The sequence below is a fragment of the Stomoxys calcitrans genome, chromosome 2, assembly GCF_963082655.1.
Source record: "Stomoxys calcitrans chromosome 2, idStoCalc2.1, whole genome shotgun sequence".
Classification (NCBI taxonomy): Eukaryota; Metazoa; Arthropoda; class Insecta; order Diptera; family Muscidae; genus Stomoxys; species Stomoxys calcitrans.
Genome location: NC_081553.1, coordinates 210,656,623 through 210,673,121, shown reverse-complemented (window position 1 = coordinate 210,673,121; position 16,499 = coordinate 210,656,623). Strand labels below are relative to the sequence as shown.

The 16,499-nt window shown below is 39.7% G+C and overlaps 2 protein-coding genes across 3 annotated transcripts in view; one reads left to right on the top strand and one right to left on the bottom strand.

Annotated features, from left to right (window-relative positions):
• LOC106092329 (mitogen-activated protein kinase kinase kinase 15) overlaps nt 1-16,499 on the bottom strand; it is a 61,486-nt gene that overhangs the window by 13,362 nt on the left and 31,625 nt on the right. The window lies entirely within an intron of this gene.
• Nucleotides 4,388-9,855, top strand: LOC106092326 (opsin Rh1-like). Of its 2 annotated transcripts, none has more exons than XM_013259157.2 (6): nt 4,388-4,617; nt 4,688-4,751; nt 8,376-8,866; nt 8,931-9,078; nt 9,139-9,416; nt 9,473-9,855. In XM_013259157.2, exons 1-6 carry the CDS (start codon nt 4,610-4,612, stop codon nt 9,597-9,599), a joined length of 1,116 nt encoding a protein of 371 aa, XP_013114611.2. In that variant the 5' UTR covers nt 4,388-4,609; the 3' UTR covers nt 9,600-9,855. The 2 variants fall into 2 exon arrangements, with proteins under 2 accessions (XP_013114611.2, XP_059217962.1); XM_059361979.1 differs by lacking the exons at nt 4,388-4,617; nt 4,688-4,751 and adding exons at nt 4,768-4,876; nt 5,188-5,267.

The following is a 16,499-nucleotide window of genomic DNA, read 5'->3' as shown; positions in this document are numbered from 1 at the left end:
TCAGCTTATATGGGAGCTATATCAGGTTATAAGCCGATTTGGACCATACTTGGCTTGGTTGTTGGAAGCCATAACAGAATATCTAGTGCAAAATTTCAGCCAAATCGGACAAAAATTGCGGCTTCCAGGGGCTCAAGAAATCAAATCGGCAGTTCGGTTTATATGGGAGCTATATCAGGTGATACACCGATTTGCACCATACTTAACACAGTTGTAGGAAGTCATAACAGAACACTACATTCAAAATTTCTGCCAAATCGGACAAAAATTATGGTTTATAGGGGCTTAAGAATTCAAATCGGGAGATCGGTTTGTATGGGAGCTTTTTCAGGTTATACACCGATTTGGACCGTAGTTGGCACAATTGTTGGAACCAATTTACTAATTTCACGCTAGGACCTAAAATACTCAACTAGATTCCTAAAAAAATACATATCCAACTTTTGATGTCGTGGCGGCACGGAATCAAAGTTAAACTAGTAAAAAGGTGTTAAATCCGGCCGGGCCGAACTTTAGATAGCCACCACCTCGGGTATATATGTAATCCACCTTTCGTCCAAATCCGGTAAAAAATGCATACCTTATGCCCCATTGCAGCTATATCGAAATATATTCCGATCTGAACCATATACGGCACGGATGTCGAAAGGCTTAGCATAAGTCACTGTGGCAAATTTCAGTGAAATCGGATTATAAATGCGCCTTTTAGGAGGCCAAGACTTTAAATCGAGATATCGGTCTATATGGCAGCTATAGTCAAATCTGGACCGATCTGGTCCAAATTGCAGAATGTTGTCAAAGGGCCTACCACAACTCACTGTCCCAAATTTCAGCAAAATCGGATAATAAATGTGGCTTTTATGGTCCTAAGACCCAAAATCGGCGGATCGGTCTAAATGGCAGCTATATGCAAATCTGGACCGATCTGCGCCATATTGTAGAAGTATGTCGAGGAGCTTAACTAAACGCACTGTGCCAAATTTCGGCGACATCGGACAATAAATGCGCCTTTTATGGCCCCAAAACCTTAAATCGGGAGATCGGTCTATATGGCAGCTATACCCAAATCAGGGCCAATCTGAGCCAAATTGAAGGAGCATAACGAAGGGCCTAACACAACTCACTGTCCCAGATTTTGGCAAAATCGGACAATAAATGCGCCTTTTATGGGAGCATGACCTTAAATCGAGAGATCGGTCTATATGGCAGCTATATCCAAATCTGGACCGATCTGGGTCAAATTGAAGAACGATGTTGAAGGGCCTAACACTACTCACTGTCCCAAATTTCAGCAAAATCGGATAATTAATGTGGCTTTTATGGGCCTAAGACCCTAATCGCCGGATCGGTCTATATGGCAGCTAAAAATAAAATCAAGACCGATCTGGGTGAAATTAAAGAACGATGTTGAAGGGCCTAACACAACTCACTGTCCCAAATTTCAGCAAAATCGGATAATAAATGTGGCTTTTATGGGTCTAAGACCCTAAATCGGTGGATCGGTCTATATGGTGGGCTATATCAAGACATAGTCCAATATAGCCCATCTTCGAACTTAACCTGCTTATGGACAAAAAGAGAATCTGTGCAAAGTTTCAGCTCAATATTTCTATTTTTAAAGACTGTAGCGTGATTTCAACAGACAGACGGACGGATGGACATGGCTAGATCGTCTTAGAATTTTTCGCTGATCAAGAATATATATACTTTATAGGGTCGGAAATGGATATTTCGATGTGTTGCAAACGGAATGACAAAATGAATATACCCCCATCCTTCGGTGGAGGGTACAAAAATGGAGAGTATTCGTTTCAAAAAAATTTTTTGTTTTTGGGACACTCTAATGTGACGTTATGATAAACCCCAGGAGGACGGAACTGACACTTTTGACCAGAAAACCGAGAAGATTTCTCCAGAATGAGGTAGAGTTTCCGCTCTTTCCACGAGGTCAAATTCCTAGACGTCATACTTAACCAGAAACTGAACTGGAAAAGGAAAATAGAGAAAAGGGTCAGAAGAAGACTATACCGACCGCTTAGTCCTTGAATACTCGTAGTACACACATGTTTACGGCTGTGGTACGACCGATTTCCACCTTTACAAGTCTGGAATGGCATCAGGTTCTGGGCAGATTTGTCCTCCGCAGGATTATTGAGAAGATACCAGGTACTGCAGCAGTGCTGATCTCTGGAGCAAAGTGTAGTGCCCCAAGAATGAAGCTGAATGTTGAAACAAAATAAAATTGCAAATGTTTTTGCTTCAAAGCATAGGCATTGTTCTGTTTCGATGCGAGCTGGCGGTGCGTCATTGGACAGGCTATATGCCTGCGTGATGGATATGTTACCGGGAGAATTCTTGTTGACAGTCTGGAAATCGTTTTCTGGATGGGGATATTTGGGCTGGGACTTTGGGATTGGGCACATCGCCTTTTCTAAGCTTAACTATAAACAGGGATAGGTCTATACTGGATGGGGATTGCTTGGTATTAGGTACAAATGTAGGCTTCTGAGAGGTTTAAGCCTCTTTAAGGTTGAGGTCTTTGTGATACTGAAGGAATGGTGAAGAAGGGGCTGTCCGTTCAGACTGTCCCATTATATGTGAACAGTCAGATGACGCTGAAAGCTCTGGCGTCGTTCCATGTGAAGTGGAGTTGAGTTAAGAGATCCAAAATTGGGAAGGATGCCTGACTCTGAGGAAGGTACCAAGCCATACGACCAGACAGACAGACGGACGAGGCAATATGCAATCTCAAAGTTTTTCTATCGATAGTCTAACCAATGGATTCAAATTTTCACCAATTTATAAAACTCCTACAACGCAGTAGCGGTGTAGGGTATAATAATACTGTATGGACTTACCCAAAAAAAAAACCTGAACTAGGACACTTTCACCTCCACTAAAATAACAGCCTGAAGACAAAAATTGTTGCAAAGATGGTTGACGTTTGAGCTCTAACTACCAAATGTTAGACTAATTAAAATCCATGATATTTTAAACTCATAACCAATGGATTAGCAAGGTTTAACAAAATCAACAAACAATAGGCCTTTAACGCATTCACATGCCAAAACTGAAGCCATACAAACGAAATGCTAATAAATCTCGGTGAAGAGTAATCATGGATGGTCATAACCATCATGTGGCATGCATACTCATATTAGCAATTGATGGATAAATGTTATTATGAGCATATATGTCGCATAAGTTTTGTCTCTTAGTTAGTCACTTTTTATTCGATATGGGAGAGAGAAATGTTTTAAGAAAATTTAACTGTCAAGGAATTGATACTTCCTAACACATCGAAATATTGGTTTCAGACCAGTAATGATCATAACATCGAAACACCTCGAAATATTGGTCTTGAACCCTGTAATGATTGTTACGGGGTCTGATCGTTATGACATTCTAAGCAGATCTAGCCATGTCGGTTCATCTGTTCTTCAAAAGCAATCGCACCTAAGAACAAGAAAGGGCCTACTTATTTACATAGCTGACTACTAAAGGACGTTTGATTAATTTGCCGAACTCTGAATATCCGATTTCCGAGAGTCTCGATCTTCAGTGCTTCTTGGCTTCTTGTTGATTTTTGATTTGATCATACAGACCGCCTTAAAGTATATTGCATGCCATGGGATGGAGACTTATTCCTCTGTATCTGACACCAACTGTGTTTTCTCCTTTTTTTGAGTAAGGCTACGCTTTCTTCAAGCCACATTGCGCAGACGAACTAAAGCACTTCAATGTATCGCCTACGGCCTTTCATAATTCAGCTGGTAACCCATTGGCTCCTGCTGCCTTGTTGTTTTTCTTGGCTTCTTGTTGATTTTTGATTTTATCATACAGACCGCCTTAAAGTATATTGCATGCCATGGGATGGAGACTTATTCCTCTGTATCTGACACCAACTGTGGTTTCTCCTTTTTTTTGAGTAAGGCTACGCTTTCTTCAAGCCACATTGCGCAGACGAACTAAAGCACTTCAATGTATCGCCTACGGCCTTTCATAATTCAGCTGGTAACCCATTGGCTCCTGCTGCCTTGTTGTTTTTCAGCCGAATAACTGTTACGCGGACTGTTTTACACGGTAATCAACACCTCCTACGTCACTCAGTTCAGAAAAATGAAATATATCTTGCCAGAATCCAAACTCAAAGAATTCTCTCAAAATTGGCATATACAGATTTCCTTTTTTGAGAGCTTTGTTTTTTTCCCACAAATAGCATTATTCCATTTGCCATTTGTATGGACTTAAACATAAGCATTAATAATTCTTAAACCATTTTGCAAAAAATTGAAGAAAGTAGAAAAGATAAGCCTAATTGAATTTGTCTTTTGTGACCACAAAGGGGTTTTGGTTTTCGAAAAACCTATAAAACCAATGGCTGTAAAAGACATTAAACGCAAGTGAGTAAAGACCATTTAAAGCTGACAGGTCGCCTAGCCAAGACTAAATTCGGTGCAGCAATTTTAGCCACTACATCTACATGAAGAAAAAGGAATCGCTAAAGGATATGAGATTTTATTAGAAAATAAATTGCTTATCTTCGCCAATAGTACAGCGTTGTAAATAGAAGAGGTATATTTTTTGGATTTTTATTTTAGTCAACAAAATGGAAGGGTAAGTAAAGGACATACGATGATGATATGAAAAGAATTTTAAAACCTATTTTTCCCATTTATTAAACTAGATTTGCGCAACCTCCGGTGGGACCGTATTTTTCTGCTCTAGCAAATGGTTCGGTAACAGATAAGGTAAGATGCTTTCAATATCCCTTAAAGGATGGAAGCAAACATGTGCTGTAAAAACATGGTTGAGTCCAGGGCTGAGGAGTCAATCGGAGTCGGACTATTAAGCCGGAACCGGAGTTTGGTTCAGAGTTGAGCACATTAGCCCCGACTCCGCACCGCTCTCCGGCTTAATACTCCGACTAAGACTCCGACCAGGGTTGAGTCACTGGGCCGGTAACACGACCTTATGAAAAAACAGCCAAATCCATTGAAAATAAACAAGGAAAGAGTCAAACGGATTCCCTCAAACGAATTAAGAGCATGATTTGTGAATCTGAATGTCTAATGGATGTACGATGATGGTAGCGAAGGGGTTATCACAGAACCAATCCTAGATGGCAGTATAGAATGTATTCCTATTAGTCAGTACGAGGTAAGCGAAGCAGTAACCCCATTAAAGAACAACAAAGCAGCAAGAGCCGATGGGTTGACAGCAAACTATTTAGGATCGTAGATGCATTACGGCTGGCAGAAAAGACAGTATGTGGCAACTGCAGAGGAAAAGTCTACTTCCCATTGCATGCAAATCGTTTTCGATCGAACTGTGTGAGAGACTCAAAACTAAAGCTTACGATATAAGTGGGCCCTTCCACTGTGGCTTGCAAATTCAAATTTTATAAAATACCTCTTTTTTTATTGCCGGGTACGAATGGTAAGCCAATACCAATACACAAGCAGAGCGATACGTGTTCAAGTTAAATACGTCTGATTGCAAATGCAAATTTGCCCATGAACATTCCATTAAAGGAACAAGGGCATTCCATTAAGGAACAAGGGCTGTCTGATTCCAATTTTAAGATCAATGACAAGGGGCCTCCTTTTTAGAGCCGAGTCTGAACGGCATGCCGCATAGCGCCGTCACTTGGTAGAGAAGTTTAAACATGACACAATACCCCACAAATGTAGCAAGCATTAGAAAGTTCTCGCCAGGATTTAAACCCAGGCGTTCAGCATCATAAACGAACATTATTACCTTTGAGCTACGGTGGACGGAGTTAGATCGTCTTAAATGTCATAGCGGACAACAATATGTATACTTGGTTTCATTTCTATAACTACTGCACCTAGCCATGATTAGAGTGTGGATTTTGATAAGGAGGGAATATAAACATGGCTGCCAAATTTTCAAGACTGTGTGGCCTGATATTGACCTGGAACGAAAAATAAATCAAATCCAAAACTAGTCTTTCCCACCAAAAACTACTCCTACCCCAGGAAAAACAGAACTAAAATCTTTTTTTCTTAAGGAAAAGAATGCTAAATATATCCAAAAAAGAGTACTAAAACTACAGTGGTCAAGGCAAAGGAAAGAATAAGTAGTTAAATTACCCTTTCTCTAAGGAAGTTCACTAGGGAAAGTGTGCTAAAACTAACCTTTCTATAGAACAACAGTACGAAAACTATACTTTCTCTAGGGAAATTCTCTAGGGCAAGATAACTAAAATTACCCTTTATCTACGCAAAGAGTACTAAAACTACATTACTCTACGCAAAGCATACTAAAAGTACCCTTTCTATACACAAAGAGTACTAAAACTACCATTTCTCTACGTAAAGAGTACTAAAACTACCCTTTCTCTACGTAAAGAGTACTAAAACTACCCTTTCTCTACGTAAAGAGTACTAAAACTACCCTTTCCCTACGTAAAGCGTACCAAAACTGCCATTTCTATACACGAAGAGTACTACAACTTCCCTTTCTCTACAAAAAGAGTACTAAAACCACATCTACTCTAGGGAAAGATTACTAAAACTAACCTTTCCCAAAGGAAAGAGTACAAAAATTACCCTTTCTTTGGGGAAAGAGTACCAAAGCTACCCTTTCCCTGGGAAAAGAGTTCTAAAATTACCTTTTCCCTGGGGAGAGAGTACTAAAACAATCCTTTCCCTAGGGAAAGAGAACTCAAACTACCCTTTCCCTGGGGAAAGAGTACTAAAACTACTCGGTCTCCGGGGAAGGAGTACTAAAACTAACCTTTCTTAAGTGAAAGAGTACTAAAAGTACTCTTTTCCTGGGGAAAGGTCCCTAAATCTACGCTTTCCCAAGAGAAAGAGTACTAAAACTAACCTTTCCCAAGGAAAATGCTATTAAAACTGACTTTTCCCTAGGGGGAATGTACTAAAACTACCCTTTCCTAAGGGATAAGGAACTAAAACTAACCTTTCCCAAGGGAAAGAGTACTTAAATTCCCCTTTCCCAAAGGAAAAAAGTACCCAAATTACCCTTTTCCTAGGGAAAGAGTTTTAAAACTGACCTTTCCAAAGGTAAGAAGTACTAACACCATCCTTTACCAAGGGAAAAGGCATTAAAACTACCCTTTCAAAAGGGAAAGAGTTCTAAAATTACCCCTTCCCAATGGAAAAATAATTAAACTACCCTTTCCCAAAGGAAAGAGTTCTAAAACCATCCCTTCCCAAGAGAGAGTACTAAAACTACCCTTTCCCCTGCAAAAATGTACTAAAAATAACCTTTCCCCTGCAATGTGTGCTAAACCTATTCTTTCTCAAGTGAAAGAGTACTAAAACTACCCTTTCCCAAGGCAAACTTTACTAAAACTACTCTTTCCCTAGGAAAAGAGTACTAAATCTACTATTTTCCAAGGGAAAAGGTACTAAAACTATACTTTATCAAGGGAATAAATACCAACACTACCCTTTCCCTGGGGAAAAAGTACAAGAACTACCCTTTCTCTGGGAAAAAGTACTAAAACTACCATTTCCCTGTGTAAAGAGTACTAAAACTACACTTTCAATGGAAAAAGAGTACTAAAACTAACCTTTCCCAAGGAAAGAGTACTAAAACTAACCTTTCCTAAGGAAAGAGTACTAAAACTACCCTTTCCCAAGAGAAAGAGCTCTAAAACTACACTTTCCCTGGGTAAAGAGTTCTTAATAACCCATTTCCTAGGAAAACTAACCTTTCCTTAGGGAAAAGTACCAAAACTGCTCTTTTCCTGAGGGAAGACCAATAAAACTCCCTTCTTTACTGGGGAAAGAGTACTGAAACTGTCATTTCCCAGGAAAGAAGTACTAAAACTACCCTTCCCCAAGGAAAAAAGTACACTCTCCTAGGAGAAAGAGTAGTAATTCGATCCTTTTCCTGGGAAAAGAGTACTTAAACCACCCTTTCTTTAGGGAAAGAATACCAAAACTACCCCTTCTCTAAGGAAAGAGTACTAAACCTACCCTTTCCCAGAGAAAACAGTACTTAACCTACACTACACTAGGGAAAGAGTACTACAACTACCCTTTCCCAAGGGAAAGAGTACTAAAATCAACCTTTCCCTCGGGAAAGAGTACTACAACCAACCTTTCCCCAGGGAGAGAGTGCTAAAACCACTATTTTCCTGAAACCTAAAACTACCCTTCCCTTAGGAAAATAGTACATAAACTACCCTTTCCTTAGGGAAAGTGCACTGAAACTACCCTTTCACTAGGGAAAGTGCACTGAAACTACCCTTTCACTAGAGAAAGAGTACTGAAAGAGTACTAAATTTAACCTCTCCCTAGGGAAAGAGTACTAAAACTAATTTCGCCAATAAAGATACTCACACTCAAATATACAATTAATGTAATTTCGACTTTTAGGTTACACCCGATATGGCCCATTTAGTGCATCCCTATTGGAATCAATTTCCACCCATGGATCCAATGTGGAATAAAATTCTCATGTGGTTTATGATTCTCATTGGCATCATATCATGGTGCGGTAATGGTGTGGTCATCTACATTTTTTCCACAACGAAATCCCTGCGCACACCCGCCAATTTGTTGGTTATAAATTTGGCTTTATCCGATTTTGGTATTATGATCACCAATACCCCAATGATGGGAATTAATTTGTTCTATGAAACCTGGATATTGGGTCCACTGATGTGTGATATATATGCTGGTCTGGGTTCGGCGTTCGGTTGCAGTTCCATATGGTCCATGTGTATGATCTCTTTGGATCGTTATAATGTTATAGTGCGAGGTATGGCAGGTCAGCCCATGACTATCAAATATGCCATCTTCAAGATACTGTTTATTTGGTGTATGGCGAGCATTTGGACATTTGCCCCAGTGCTGGGCTGGAGCAGGTAAAGGGAGTCGCATCCCATTTACAGGAACAAAAAGAAAACTTATGTTACAAAAAAATTTCAGATATGTACCCGAGGGCAATTTAACATCATGCGGCATTGATTACTTGGAGCGTGACTGGAATCCGCGTTCTTATCTGATTGCCTATAGCATGTTTGTGTATTATACACCATTGTTCCTGATATGCTATTCCTATTGGTTTATCATTGCGGTGAGTATGGAAACTCAAATCATAGGTTTACCATAAATATATTCTTCTACCTGTCTTCAGGCTGTCTCGGCTCATGAAAAAGCTATGCGTGAACAAGCCAAGAAAATGAATGTTAAATCTCTGCGTTCATCCGAAGATGCCGAGAAATCGGCCGAAGGGAAATTAGCTAAAGTTGCCTTGGTAACCATTAGCCTGTGGTTTATGGCCTGGACTCCTTATTTGGTTATCAATACTTTGGGAGTTTGGAAATATGAAGGTCTAACCCCTCTGAACACAATTTGGGGTGCCACCTTCGCCAAGACAGCAGCTTGCTACAATCCCATTGTTTATGGTATAAGGTAAGTTTAAAGTATTGATTGCTAGCCTATGCTAATCTTCTGTATGTTTGTTAAAGTCATCCAAAGTATCGTATTGCATTGAAAGAAAAATGTCCCTGCTGTGTCTTTGGCAAAGTTGATGATGGCAAAACCAGTGAAGGTCAATCTCAAGGCACAGCCAGTGAAGCAGAATCGAAGGCTTAAATAACTCGATTATCGCGGCAAACTCAAATGGAAAGGCAATAATTAGGGCAATATTTAATACTTAGCGATTACTGAAAGATGGAAAATTCCAACAAAAAAAAAGATGTGTGTTGTATATTGTTATAGGTGCTATATCCGATATTATATATATTTTACGATTACATTATAAACGTGCAATGTCATTAAAGACGAAAAATTACAAAAAAAAATGAAACATGAAATAATAAAGAACGTGCATACATACGTTTATGTAGTAGTTACAGATAATTCTATTTATGACAAAGCCGAAGAAGATTTGCGTCTTCTAGAAGCACCAGAAGTCAAAACAGACGATCGGTTTGTTTGGGAGCTATATCGCCTATCGGCCCATTCGATGTTGGATGTTAGAAGTCAATAACATAACAACACCACATGCACAATCTTAGCCAAACCGAATGATGGTTGCATCCTTTAGGGAGCAATCAAATCAGAAAATCGGTTTGTATGAAAAGATTTTGTCTAGATACAATGCCAGCTGATCTATATCTATCCAAAGGGAGAGTAGTGAAACTATACTTAACTAAGAGAAAGAGTACTTAGACTACTTTTTCCAAAGGGAAGGACTACTAAAACTACTATTTCCGAAGGGAAAAAGTACTAAAACTAATATTGCCGATGGGAAAGAGTAATAAAATTACCCTTTCACTGCGGAAAGTGTACTAAAACTACCCTTTCCCTGGGGAAAGAGTACTAAAACTAAACTTTCCCTAGAAAAAGTGTACTAAAACTACTTTTTCCCTTGGTAAAGTGTACTAAAACTACCCTTTTCCTGGGGAACGAGTACTAAAACTACCCTTTCCCTGGGCAAAGAGTACTAAAACTAACCTTTGCCTGGGGAAAGAGTACTAATACTACACTTTCCCAAGGGAAAGAGTACTAAAACTACCCTTTCCCAAGGAAAAGAGTATTAAAACTATCCTTTCCCAATGGAAAGAGTACTTAAACTACCTTTCCCAAAGGAAACCAATGGATAGAGCGCTAAAACTTCCCTTTCCCAAGGGAAAAGTACTAAAACTACCCTTTCCCTAGAAAAAGTGTACTAAAACTAGTATTTCCCTTGGTAAAGTGTACTAAAACTAGTCTTTCCCTTGGTAAAGTGTACTAAAACTACCCTTTTCCTGGGCAAAGAGTACTAAAATTAACCTTTGCCTGGGGGAAGAGTACTAATGCTACACTTTCCCAAGGAAAAGTGTACTAAAACTACCCTTTCCTAAGGAAAAGAGTATTAAAACTATCCTTTCCCAATGGAAAGAGTACTTAAACTAGCTTTCCCAAAGGAAAGAGCGCTAAAACTTTCCTTTCCCAAGGGAAAAAGTACTAAAACTAGGGAAAGAGTACTTAAACTACCCTTTCACATGGCAAAGAGTAATAAAACTACCCTATCACGAGGGAAGGATTACTAAAACAACCCTTTCCCAGGAAAGTGTACTAAAACTATTCTATTTCAAGGGAAAGAGTACCAAAACCACCTTTTTGCAAGGTATAGAGTGCTAAAAGTACCATTTCTTAAGGAAAAGAACACTAAAACTACCCATTCTCAAGGGAAAGAGTACTAAAATTACCCTTTCCCAAACGAAAGAGTACCAAAACTACCCTTTCCCTGGAAACAGTCAACTAGAACTACTCTTTCCCTTGGTAAAGTGTACTAAAACTACCCTTACTCTGGGGAACGAGTACTAAAACTACCCTTTCCCTGGGCAAAGAGTACTAAAACTAACCTTTGCCTGGAGAAAGAGTACTAAAACTACCCTTTCCCTAAGGAAAGCGTACTAAAACAACCCCTTCCCTAAGGAAAGTGTACTAAAACTACTCTTTCCTAAGGGAAAGAGTACAAAAACCAAGAAAGGGTACTAAAATTAATATATCTCATGGGAAGAGTACCAAAACTATAATTTTTTAAGGAAAGAGTACTAAAGCTACCAAGGGAAAAAGTACTAAAAGTACCCTTCCCCAAGAGAAAGAATATTAAAACTACCCTTTCCCAAGGGAAAGAGTACTAAGACTACCCTTTCCCAAGAGAAAGAGTACTAGAACTCCACTTTCCCAAAGGAAAGAGTACTAAGACTACCCTTTCTCAAAGGAAAAGAGTACTAAAACTTTAATTTCCCAAAGAAAAGAGTGCTAAAACTACCCTATTCCAAAGGAATGAGTACTAGAACTACTTTTTCCCTGGAGAAAACGTACTAAAACTACCCTTTCCTTAAGGAAATCGTACTAAAACTACCCTTTCCTTAAGGAAATCGTACTAAAACTACCCTTTCCCTAAGGAAAGTGTACTAAAACTACCCTTTCCCTGAGGAAAGCGTACTAAAACAACCCTTTTCTAAGAAACTCATACTTAAACTATCTCTTTCTAAGGAAACCGTACTAAAACTACACTTTCCTTAGGGAAGGTGTGCTTAAAGTACTCCAACTCCCTTTTCTAAGTGAAAGGGGACTAAAGCTACCCTTTCTTTAAGGGAAGAAGTTTTTAAACTCCCTTTACCAAAAGAAAGTGTACTCCAACTACCCTTTCCTTAGGGAAGGAATACTTAAACTACCCTTTTCCAGTTAAAAGAGTACCAAAACTACACTTTTCCGAGGGATAGAGTACTCAAAGTTTGCTTTCCCAGGGGTAAAAGCACTTAATTTTCCCTTTCCCAAGAGAAGGATTACTAAAACCACCCTTTCCCAAGGCAAAGAATATTGAAACTATCCTTTTCCAAAGTATAGAGTACAAAACCTTTCCTTTCCCTTGGAAAATAATGCTAAGACTAGCCTTTCTTAAGGTAAATAGTCGTTTAAGTTATGGAAATTAAATCATTCCTTTTGCAGCACCTTGAAATAGATAAATAGTATCCCTATCTTGACATTCTAAGTACATCTATTTGATCCTCGGGTTGTCCTTCCGTCTGTTTAAATCATTTTATACTTCGAAGTTCTTACGAATTAGAGTATCCGAAAAAAGATATTCACTTGGAATTTTGCACAGATGTTTCTTATTGACATATTGGGTTGCCCAAAAAGTAATTGCGGATTTTTCATATAGTCAGCGATGACAATTTTTTTCACAGCTTGTGACTCTGTAATTGCATTCTTTCTCCTGTCAGTTATCAGCTGTGACATTTAGCTTGCTTTTGAAAAAAAGTGTAAAAAAAGTATATTTGATTAAAGTTCATTCTAAGTTTTATTAAAAATGCATATACTTTCTTTTAAAAAATCCGCAATTACTTTTTGGGCAACCCAATATGTCAATGGGGATTCAACTGGCCAATATCGGTTCAGATTTTGGTATAGCTGTCATATTAACTATACTTCCGATTTGACTTTTTAAGCAGCTGCTCGATAAGGTAGTATTTAATCATTTATTTTTTGAACAAAGCATTGTAATACGCCTATTAGGATAAAAAAGGACCCTTAATCTGATATAACTCTGATATTGACCGAATTCCAGAACAAGCATTTAAGCCCTATTAAGGGCATGTTCCTCTCCGATTTCACTGAAATTTGGTATGTAGAGTTGTATTAGATCTTCTTACCATGATCTGAATATAGTCTAGATCGCTCCAACTTTAGGTAATTATAGGTCATATACATGTACCCCTGGGAGCCATTTTTTGGTCCATGTACAATTTTAGTGAGTGAGTGAATATGTTTCACATCAAGGGAAAAGGTATGAAAATTTCCCTTAAAACAAGGTTTTTGGTTTCAACAACAAAGTTTTTTAGTTTCAACAACAAAGAAATTCCCAGCTTCAAACAATCGGGTCGAAACTTAGCCACCAAAAGTTTATAGCTACTTAAAAATAAAGTTTACCTGGGCACTCTTAATATTGTTTGGTCTTCACACTGGATTTATGGTTAATGAAAAATTTAAAACCACAATTTAAGAAAACAGACAATGTATTATGACCCATTTAAACATACTGAATTCCAGAGCAGAAAACTTCTTTAAAACTTTATAAGCAATATTAGGTAGACTTACCTCAGTCAAATCTGGAAAAAGGACCATTGCTCTTTTTTCTGCGTTTCTTCTTCACTTAATAACACACTTTTGGTAAAAGATGGTTGATGTTTGAGGTCTAACTACCAAATGGTGGACTCATTGAAATCCATGATATTTTGAACTCATAACAAATGGATTAGCCAGGCTTAATAACAAAATCAACAAGCAGCAAGTCTTAGAAGCATATACAAACAAAATCTGTGAAGCCATACGAAAGGAATGGTAAGAAATCTATGCAAAGAACAATCATAGATGGCCATAGCCATCATTTGGCATACTCATATAAGCAATTGATGAATGAATGAATTATGAGCATAAATGTCACAAAAGTTTTGTAATAGTTGGACACTTTTTGTGGCATAGCGGTGAGGGAAATTTTGTATTAAAATAAAATTGCGCAAACTGTCGGGGCAAGCTAACTTCATCATATTGTTAGTTTCATATTGAAATATAAACCTAAAACCCCATGAAAGGGGCCCACCCCTCAGAGGCCTTTCTATGCTTATGATGGAGACATTTGAGCTGCGGCGCACAGTCAGCCGATCGATATACCCGAATGGTATCAATATCTCTGGGATACAACACAATAACGCGCCACTGCTCGTGAGTGAAGACATGATAACGGGGAGAAAGATAGTCTGGGCGTTGAATTTGTTCGAACTTCACCAGTCGACTGGACCGGATTATATACTGCCTTCTATGTTGCAAGGGGCGGTACCGGGTACCATATGACTCCTTTAACAGAGTTTTAGCAGCTAGAAAGCAAGAAAGTCAAGGCAAAGTCAACATGACAATTCGTCTCTCATCCTTCACACACAGAATCCTTATACTAAGAGCCGTTGGTTGGCAGTATCCTTCATAATATGATTGCTTTCTTTTGCGGCCTTCTTGGACATAGAGGGGCTTTTTATAAAGTGAGTTTAATCCATATAAAACTCTCTGCTGAATATGAAGATCCCCCTCTCTTGGTGAATTTTTGTAATACAATATAGAAAGGCCGGATTACCAAGACCTCACTAGCGGATAGCTCAATTTGGAAGATAATGACTAGAGGAATTCTGAAAGAAGGTGTTGTTTCCCTTATTTTGATAATTTGTGGTTTTCAATGGAATTCTCAGGGCCTTTGAACAGTAAGAGTAATGTCGTTCGCTACGCGTATGACATTGTCATCATGGTCCTTCGACTTGACTTCAGAAGCTCTAGAAACCGAAATTATTACCCGATATGGGTAAAATTTTCCACATAGTTGTAGTTGTTATTGTAGCAGTTTGATGTCTGGTGCATCTACTCGTAATTCTAGTGGGGGCAGGCTCATTCGCCGTGCAAAACATGTCGCTTTCAACCTGCTCTGCAGAAGCTATGTGCCGCTGGTCGTTAGCTAGGGGAAATGCCATGAAACGTGATGCGCATTAAAGTCTCCTAGAACCAGACGATTGTGGCCCGACAGTAGCCCACTTATGTCGGGCTTGTAAGCTTAGCCATTAACTAGATCACAACTACCAACCGGCGGTATGTACACATTGAATAACTCCATCTCGGCATGCGGTCCTTACGTAGCACATTGTATCCGTGACAACTGTGCAAGCTGCAGGTGTTGGTCATTGCAATTCAATTGCAAAAAAGATACACTTCCCGGCACTGGCCTGGCAACATTGGGGCTGAGATGCTGCTGTTGCGTATATTGCCGCAGGGGAGAAGTCGTGGAGTCACATAGTCCGAAGACGAGTTCGCCAAAGGCGACTACGACGCTTGTGACCCGCTGCTGACCATGTTCGCACAGCATCTTGCAACATATTCAGTGTGACTATACTCCAGTAGTGATGTAAGTAAGGCCAGAGCAAGATCAGAAAAGTTCCCACTCCATGAACCGGTTACACCTCACTGACACCGACCGATAATGGAGGCGGTCCTGGCAAACCGAACAGAATCAGAGTCCGGGGTTCTTTTCAGTCCCGATACGGACCAGTTGCGTGTGGAGAAAACACTTTGGGATGTGCCTCTCCCATGATGAAAAAAGGACGAACACGTACACTGCGGCTGCAGTCCTTGCCAATAAGGATTTCATCAAGTCAATCCGGTGCGTACAACCGGCTGCCTATAATACCATCGTATGTAGTGACTATGATCGGACAGTCAGACTGTGCTGAAGGCTCTGTGAGCACCAAACAGAATGAAACATTGAGGTCCAATCTGTGTGGTGTTCATTTCTGTCACGAGAAACTAGCTGCGAGCTACCGTCCATAGGTTGCGGATAGTGGAATGCTCCATACGGAGTAGCTGCAGCGGCAGTCGGGGACAATCAGCGGTATCGAGAGGAGAGTCCCAGTGAGATGCCAGACGACATCCACAAATATTGATTGCCTATGATGCTTGATGACAAGGCGAGTTATTGGCGCCTTTAAATAAACATTGGCCGCCGTATACCCGAGGCGATAGGTCCTTTGGACCGGAGCTTGAAGAGGATTGCCACCTCCACATAAAAATGAGGATACAACAACAACAAAAACCATCAGAGGTCGAGGCAAGTTTTTCGAATCACAGGGAAGGAGTGGTGTGGATCGAGGAGGCCTACGAGTTAGCCATGGATAGATCCATAATAAACGCATCGATAATACTACTGGTTCAGTAAACCCTCTGCTATGAGAGGATTAGTAAGAGGGCTTTTAAGGAAAACCGCGTGAATTAGCCGTGGGCTGACGCCGTGGGTTGCACGCCGGTTTGCCAAGGTTCTGTTGCTTAGTGTTTCACGGAACAGAACGTCACTTAAGCTGTAGCTGAGTAAACATGATCTTGGTGTGCTGACTGGTCTTGACAAACATCAGATCTTTGATGCGCTCTGGACTCAAGGGGGGACCAAGTCGGGTTTGTATGTGTAAA